Here is an 8,852-nt window from a genome sequence, read left to right on the forward strand (position 1 = left end):
CGCCCGAGTGGAACTGCGGATCGAGAGACCGTCACATCCTCGTCCCCTCGCGGTGAGCACAGCGCGTCAACTTGCTAGCGAGCCGGCCACCTCCACGCGGCCTCCTTCTAACGAAAGTGTGACGACAAAGTGACCACCGCCAAATTCCCAACTCGTTACTTGACGGTCGCCTTCTCGTCACACAGTCGCCACTACGTTAGTCGCAGAGCTGTCGCACTTCGAGTGCACTGTCGCCACCTTGTCGTCACCCACTCGCCACAGGAACTCCCTCGCCGCGCTCCCCGGGGGAATTCCCCGGAGCGCGGGGAGGTCATTATGTCGTCCTCTAGCTGTGACGAGATGGTGACCTCGCGGAGCTCCCCCGCGGCCCCGCGCACAAACTCGCCGGGACACACAGTCGTCACCATCTGGTCCCCGAAGGATGACCACGGCGTGACCACGGAGCCTGCCCCGCCCGGGCTGCGCTGTAGGGGCCGTCGCGTTTCTCATACCGATTACAAGGGCAGGTCAAGCGGGGGGTACCGGCAATTTACCCCCCCCCCCCCCCTCGCGGACGCGCCCAGGACGGGCCCCCCGCGGGTCGTGCTCACCTGCTCCTGCTTGTCGAGGACACGTTTTCTGATTCGGGTGGCGAGAGGAATGGAATGCACAGGATCTCAAGTCATTGAATTTTTTTTTATTCACTTTCTAAAACCTTTCAAATTGGTTTAGAGTGTTGCTGATGTAGCAAGTATCACCAACAGAGATGTAAAAACAAACTGATTGTAAATCCTTAATATTAACAAAATCATGTCCAGCTACATCCACCACTTTACATATGTATGAGAGCTGAGTAGGGGAAGTGCAACTGAAAGGAGCAACACAAAATTTTTTAATGAGAGCAAAATAATTAACCCCTACAACTTTAACAAATGTTAAAATATCTCCATAATTGACACCTTCACTGGTAACATATTTAACAGCACTGGACTTTCGGACACTTCTTGTGTAGGATGAGGCAACAAATAACTGTTTGTTATGGTACAGTTTTGGAAATGTATGAAACTTTGGTTCATATTTTAAAAGACTTAACAGTAACTCTGAGATTTCTGTGCTGTATATTAAAGATTGATCAAAAAAACCAACAACAAAAGACTGATCAGAAATTCTCTCTTTTATGTGGTACCTTTTCCACTTAAAAAGTAGCTGCTCACAAAAGTCTCGGGCAGGACCTACAGACATCTTATCAATTTCTGTAGACAGACCAGTCAAAATGGGAAACCGTCGACTTATTTGGATAAGAGAATCACTAGTTCCATGGGCTAAGTTGATTAACTTACCATTAAAATCCTCAAAAGGAAAACAGCTAGTAGCCCAAAGAGGGCCTAAATTTCTTACAGAAGTAGCTAGATGGCGACACAAGTGTACATTTAGTGACATATTTCGTAATTTATACAATTTTGAGAAATCTTCTACAAATTTACCCAGCATCACATCAGCTTTTTCTATATCATCTAGAGAAATACTAGAAGAGTTTAAAATTGCAACAGAATCTACAAGTAATAACAAATGTTCAAAATATTCCGGCTTCATGACAGTTTTCATAACAGGCAACATCATATGAAAAAAATAATTAAGGCAAAGTGATGCTTTCCAGAACGAAAGCTTATCAACGCTAACAGGCAATCTCTGAACGAATTTAGGTAATTGAATGTTAGAGAGAAGTGAGTCGACTTCTTCAAGTTTATCACGCAGAGAAAATGGCTCCTGGTTAAACTTGCTATCAAATGACAAATGTAAAATTTGTTTGACCACACCCATAAATATACAGTGCATGGAATCAATGCCTAAACTTTTGAACATTGAGAGATAAAACATTAAAGAGAGCAAAGTAGGCCCTTGAACACCTTTGCATGATTCATCTTTATCTTTTGACTTCTTATACTCTTTGACAGAGTTACTCACAAGCTCAGAGTAACCCTCAAGTGACCTGAGAAAAACTTCATTTTCAAAGGGAAAAACCATGACATTTTCTGTTGCTTCTGACTTTTCACCTTTACTAAAACAAACAGGGCAAGAGTAATAACCAGCATGACCCTTTAAATTTGCAAATGCTGACTTGGCTGGGCTGTCACAAGTACCACACAAGCAACACACCTTAACAACCTTCAACTCATTACTATTAGCAGGTTGGACCTCAACTACCTTTTCTCTTAAAGTAATTAAATCATTAACAATGTGCCTTAGTACTACATTGGGGTGTGGGTGGTCCTGACTGCCCCAAAGACCAGCTAATAACATGTTTTCAGGTTTAAATCTTTGTTCTGGAGGCAACTCAAGAAGTACAAAAAATTGAGGCCAAATAGAGAATGAGGTGCTTTCGAATAGTTGGATGCCATCAGTATACCACATCAGAGATAAATTATTTACATCAGACAGGAAACCTTTCAGGACCTCTTGATAGAGTTCACCATCAATAATATCTTCAATTGCATTTTCATTTATTTTGGATCGAGTTTGACGGTATTTTAAAGCCTCTAGAAATGCTGGTCGTTTGTAAAGTGCTTTTAACTGCTCAGCAAGTGAAAAGTGAACAAAAAAATGAACCTTTCTTTTAGGATCTTTGCACTTATCACACAAATCATGGGCAGACTCTTTAGCTCTCCAACAAAGGTTGCAGTAGTATGACAGTTCAAAATCAGAATTAAGATATTTAAGGTGATCGTATAATTTAGCAGTGTTTTTTACCAAATTATTTTTAGCAGGACAATGAATATCAATGAGTGACAGTAGCCGCCCAAGAGCTGCTCCTGTCAACTTTTCAGTCTGGGCAAAGGTTAGTATGGACATAACACTCTCATGTATCGATATGCGACTTCCAGGATAAATCCGATCACTCTCTGTCATTTCTATGTCTGTAGGTTTACTTGGTTCATCATTTAGGTCCTCTTCTGGTTGATAAAAGCAAGCAGGTTTGAATGTAAAATCTGGGGTAGGTCCAAACATGTCAGCATTGGTTTGTACATACTGACTATCTTCACTTCCAATCCCACCAAAACCTTCAAAATCAAAGAGAGAATTTTCACTTACACTTAACTGGTTCAGTACTGTCAAATAAGTGAAAAGTCTCTTTGCACACGAGAAAACCTTTATCATTTTCAGTCTGTTTACTAGGGAGTATCAACTTGTGCCAAAATTTTATGAGACTTTCATGAAGTAACACATACCTCCATGTAGATATCTGGAGTATGATGGGAAGAGGGCAGAAAACAAATCATGGGTATCTTGTAAAGGGATAGTGGATTCTTGGCCCAATGCTGAAAACAAAATGGCTATTAGGTGACACAAATAACAGTGCATATGAATATTGTGCACATCCAATTAGAGAAACATACCTGGAACTTCTTGTGCCATAGCATGGTGAAATTCTTCAGAATGAGAAACATTTATACTTTCGTATGGTGTAGAAGTGATCCTAAATATACTTTGTTCTACAGAATTTGGAAAGAACAAAACAAAAACAAACAAATAAGAGTTAACTGTGCATGCAAACAAACATCAATCTGCACAACCTATTAATTTAAACTTACCTAGGCCGACAGTCCTGGTTTTGTCAGTATGCTGTAGAGTGTCAGAAAAAATCAATTCCTCATGCTCATGAGATGTTGACGGATGGCTAGTGGCATCAAATGTAGCTGGTGTTGATGCGAATTGACCAGTACTCTGGCTTGCAAACTCACTTCCCGCAGTAAATTTTGCTTCCACTCGTTCAAAATTTAGACCTTGGAATTCACCTGTGACAACATGGATTCAAGTTAAAATTTAAAAATTACATATACTATGTGATAAGCTTTAAGGTTTTAGGTCAATAGTGGTATGACACTTGCTTGTTGGGAGGGGACACACACCTGAAATGAAGGTCTTAGGGCTGAAATCTGTTGGTTGAGATGTGAAACCTTTTGCACCTTGGAAGCCCGTGGAAGGGAAGTTACGGAGTTGCGCTCGAGCCAGAGGATCCATTACCTCTGGTTGGACACCTGGGCGATGTTCATCGTCATCACTGTAAATCAAAATAATCAAAGTTGTTGTTCAGATTTAGATTGGCTGGGGAGGACTTCAAAAGTGTTAGGTTAGGTTCGCTGCCTCTCGCGACTCGTACAACCATGACACAAATTTCGTTATTTCACCAATTCCAAAACAAGCGAAAGAATAGGAGCAAAGGCCGACCTCGTGCTGGCTGTCCATTGACAATTATTACGGTTTAAGAATCGACGTTTGGGCAAGGTTATAAGGTGTACGTCAATCACAGCAAAGCTGGCCTAGCAGAGCGCTTGAAATTCATTTCGTGATAGCATCAGAACTTACCGGGGAGGCGACTCCGTGGACGGGGCAGGCCTTTTCGGTCCGCGCCTTGATTCGTCGTCACGTTGCATTTTGGTGGGGTAATGTAATGTTAGGAATAAAAGTGCGGTCCGCAACTTCTCCCGGTACAAAACAACAACACAGCGAGGCACGGCCGCAGCCCCAAGGTCCGCAGGGACGGGACTCAGCTCAGCACCGCCAACACGCACCCGACACCCGACCCGCGGGCCCGGCTGGTTGCAACCAATACAAATCAGTCCGAGTTTCCCGTGAAACTATAACGAAGATACTATTAAATTTTATAGTTCTAAAAAAACCCTTCATCTTCCACAAAAAACACAGGTGAGTTTTAAAATTTTAACCTAAGTGATGGTACTCTGTGCATGTGGGGAAATACGGAAATTCTGCACGCCAGCAATGTTTACATTTTAAAGTTGAGCACATTTCCGGTCCGGCACCTGTTCTACCTGTGTGCCTCTACTGTTCCGTGAGTGTAAAAACATGATTTTAGGGAGTAATTTTGTTGTTATTGTAATATGTTTACTGTCTTGAATAGTTTCTAGCGTTCAAACCCTACGTTAAATTATATTTTCGGTTAATATTTGCTGACTCTGATTGTAATCGTAATGTGTGTGTGCCGTGCCCTCAGGATCTACGAGCGACAACCATGGTGCGTTCTGTCCAATTCATCTACTTCTTGGGCTTCCACGCAAAGCCGCCTGCCGCCAACGTCTACCGCGAGGACGTTGTGCTTCTGCAAGGGCAAAGGCGTGGTGGACAAAGGGCAGGTGCGGCCTTGAAAGTTGGTGCCAAGGTAGACGTGAAACCCGGGAGATCACGAGAGGTGTTCTCTGTTCAGGTCCTCGCCGTTGGTAAGTGCAAAAATTTTGTGCAAATCGTGAATACTTTATTTCTTGTTTTGTCACTCTATGTTTTTTTTTCTTACTTCCTCCTTAGGTGCAAAGGCGAAACTAGACAAACTGAAGGTAGATGAGCATGGAAAAGTCTACCAGCCTGGAGACCCACCTCCTCCTTATGCCGTACAATCAATCCACAAGGAAAGACAGAGGGCAAAGGCAGACTCTGGTCCTGCCCAACGAGAGCGACACCTTCAAGACATGGCTCAAAGTATTGCGGATGGAGGTATGTGTCAGAGTTAAAATTTCTGCAGTTTTCATGTATGCCTAGAAAATTTATAGTTATATGTGAATTTTTTCAGATCAAGTCCCTGCTGTCCCACCAAAAAAAAAAGTTTGCCGCCTACCCAAGCGCCTGCAGCCAGCAGAAAAAGAAGCTTTGCAGGAGAAAATGGACAATCTGCAATGCTGGAAAATGGAGCCTGGTGATGTAAGCAAACCATGGAAAATTGCCTCATTGTTTTACCTGTGATGAAAATTCCTTTTGAATAAATTTGCATGTCTAATCCTTTAAAATAATATTTCAGATGCCAGTGGTGAATGGGAGTAGAGTATATTTGAATGGGGCCACCCTAAATTATCTAAAGGGTGATTACTCACATGCCCCCAAAACCCTGTTCACGAAAATTGTGGACCTGTGCCTGGGCAACTTGGTCACTCATCCGGGACTCTGTTGCACAGAACGGGGAGCCAAGCACAGAGGGAAGGTTATGGTCTCGATAGACATCCCTACATCTGCTTATGGTAAGTATTTTAATTTTAAATTGACTCCTTTATTTTTTTGAAAGTGCATGTCACTACTCATTAATTTTTAAATCATTTCTTGTTGTAGGATATTGCACGTTAAATTGTTCGGAAGGGACTGTGGACTTTGAGCCAACATATATTCTTAGAACCCACTTGACACATGCACGAAAGGACAAGCAATGTAAGTATGGACCTCAATTCTGATTACTATCCCTTCTATTATTGTTATTATTATTATCATTATTCTGTTTTCTCCTGTTATACTAGGTCTATCTGCTGAGAATGTCCCGGATGGGCAGGTGACTGAAGATGAAGAAATGGAAACTACTGCTAATGTTAATGAAACCGATGGCATCTGGCTGAGTCCTGCAGTGGCCCATACCACAGAAACAGACACTGGCACTGGTGTGGACGAAATTCAAATTGAAATCGAGGACGACCAATTTTTGCCCCCAGGGGTGGGTCCTCTTCCACCAGGCGCTCAATTAGTGCAAATTGTCTCAACCTAGTTTATTTGTGTTAAGTTTTCTGTTTAGTTCCTAGAAAATTGTCTAGTCATTTTTTTCTTTGTCCTTCTTTCCTTGATTTATTTCTACAATCCTTCATTTTAATGAATTGAAGCATATTTTTTTTTAAAAGATAATTGACTGGAAATAAAATCTTGATCTGAGCTGTGCATTCCATTCCTCTCGCCACCCGAATCAGAAAACGTGTCCTCGACAAGCAGGAGCAGGTGAGCACGACCCGCGGGGGGCGCGTCCTGGGCGCGTCCGCGAGGGGGGGGGGGGGGTAAATTGCCGGTACCCCCCGCTTGACCTGCCCTTGTAATCGGTATGAGAAACGCGACGGCCCCTACAGCGCAGCCCGGGCGGGGCAGGCTCCGTGGTCACGCCGTGGTCATCCTTCGGGGACCAGATGGTGACGACTGTGTGTCCCGGCGAGTTTGCGCGCGGGGCCGCGGGGGAGCTCCGCGAGGTCACCATCTCGTCACAGCTAGAGGACGACATAATGACCTCCCCGCGCTCCGGGGAATTCCCCCGGGGAGCGCGGCGAGGGAGTTCCTGTGGCGAGTAAGTGACGACAAGGTGGCGACAGTGCACTCGAAGTGCGACAGCTCTGCGACTAACGTAGTGGCGACTGTGTGACGAGAAGGCGACCGTCAAGTAACGAGTTGGGAATTTGGCGGTGGTAACTTTGTCGTCACACTTTCGTTAGGAGGAGGCCGCGTGGAGGTGGCCGGCTCGCTAGCAAGTTGACGCGCTGTGCTCACCGCGAGGGGACGAGGATGTGACGGTCTCTCGATCCGCAGTTCCACTCGGGCGGGCGCCTTTCCCCGTTCCGTTTTTGTTCTTCTTGCTTCCGCTCCGCGCTCCATTGGAATACCCTATACCAAATTCGAACGTGACAAGTTCTGGAGGAAGTTTAAGGGATTTCTTCCCCTGGCCTAAATTGCCCGCCTTCTCCTAGCCCCGCCCCAACACCCAACCTACCCCTCTCTCAGGCACTGTCCTTGTTACATCAACCCCTTCGGACTCAGCGCTCTAAATACTAAACAACACAGGGGCTAGGGGGTGGCAGTCCCCGTGCACAAGAATCAAACAATAATCAAGGGACAAATGCTTCCCACCCCCCCTCCCTCTCCCTCCTAAATCCCCTCATACTTTTGCCGTCAAACTAAGTGCTCGAAACGTCAAGCACCAACTACACAACGTCAAGAAAACACGCTTCACTATGGTACTTCTGATATTAAGACACTGTGAAAAATATTGGTAAAAATCTCGGGAACAGTTTCCTAATGGATGTTGTAAAATTAAAATTCTCTAATGTAAGAAGTGCCTTGTATCGACTTGGAATTCGTCGAAGTACCCCTCTCTCAGGCACTGTCCTTGTTACATCAACCCCTTTGAACTGAGCGCTCTAAATACTCAACAGCAAAAGAGCTAGGGGGTGGCAGTCCCCGTGTACATGAATCAAACAATAATCAAGGGACAAATGCATTTCCCCCCCTCTCCCTCCTAAAGCCCCTCATACTTTGGCCGTCAAACTAAGTGCTCGAAACGTCAAGCACCAACTACACAACGTCAAGAAAACACGCTTCACTATAGTACTTCTGATATTAAGACACTGTGAAAAATATTGGTAAAAATCTCGGGAACAGTTTCCTAATGGGTGTTGTAAAATTGAAATTTTCTAAAGTAAGAAGTGCCTTGTATCGACTTGGAATTCGTCCAAGAACAAAAATTGACAGTCGTAAATTTAAAACATACTTTGTAACTAAAAAATACAAAGTATGTTAAGAGTTTACAAAAATATTTTTAACAGTGGACCTCCAATCAAAATCGAATACTACGAAGAGGAAAGGGAGGAAGGTGTGCACGTTAACCATGTACTCACCGAATAACCACAAGAGCAGTCGGATGTTAACCATCAGAGGACTGCTGGAGATTTCTAACGATGTCCACTTGGTCACACTTGGATTGCCTTGGATTTTCTGGAGTTGAATTCACCGCTCTGACCTGGAAAGATATTCAAAAATGTATTAGTGCACAGAAAATTAGCTCGATATTGATAATATGAAAATGATGATACGACAGGAGGGCAACGTGTATCAACAACACACCAGACAATGTGGGACTCCAAAAGAGAGGGGTAGGTACCATTCTAATGCACACAGTAGGCCGCACATGAAACAGAACAAAGACCACGATCATGGAAGCCAAGTGTATGCATGTCACACACACACACTTGTAGGTGTGCGAGTGTTCTCCCATCATAATGCACCCACAAGTCCACGAGCTACAAACAAAAAAGTGTGCAAGTATACGACATTTATGCACATGGGTTAGC

At 44.0% G+C, this 8,852-nt stretch overlaps 1 protein-coding gene across 1 annotated transcript; it reads right to left on the bottom strand.

The window, feature by feature from the left end:
• Positions 1-656: 656 nt before the first annotated feature.
• LOC127749381 (uncharacterized) lies at positions 657-6,419 on the bottom strand. The gene is made up of 6 exons (XM_052267395.1): positions 4,345-6,419; positions 3,888-4,039; positions 3,570-3,773; positions 3,375-3,470; positions 3,207-3,296; positions 657-3,038 (listed from the first exon to the last, which is right to left on the bottom strand). Exons 1-6 carry the CDS (start codon positions 4,410-4,412, stop codon positions 688-690), a joined length of 2,961 nt encoding a protein of 986 aa, XP_052123355.1. The 5' UTR covers positions 4,413-6,419; the 3' UTR covers positions 657-687.
• Between the last annotated feature and the right edge of the window lie 2,433 nt (positions 6,420-8,852).

Source organism: Frankliniella occidentalis, unplaced genomic scaffold, assembly GCF_000697945.3.
Source record: "Frankliniella occidentalis isolate FOCC.00 unplaced genomic scaffold, Focc_3.1 Scaffold51, whole genome shotgun sequence".
Classification (NCBI taxonomy): Eukaryota; Metazoa; Arthropoda; class Insecta; order Thysanoptera; family Thripidae; genus Frankliniella; species Frankliniella occidentalis.

What these genes read in the sequence shown, in the direction of transcription:
- LOC127749381 (XM_052267395.1), bottom strand. Translation starts at nt 4,412, where the DNA reads ATGCAACGTGACGACGAATCAAGGCGCGGACCGAAAAGGCCTGCCCCG. An exon ending in TATGGCACAAGAAGTTCCAG is followed by an intron (nt 3,297 to 3,374) that starts GTATGTTTCTCT and finishes TTTTGTTTTCAG; the next exon opens with CATTGGGCCAAGAATCCACT. An exon ending in CTCCAGATATCTACATGGAG is followed by an intron (nt 3,039 to 3,206) that starts GTATGTGTTACT and finishes TTGATTTTGAAG; the next exon opens with GTTTTGGTGGGATTGGAAGT.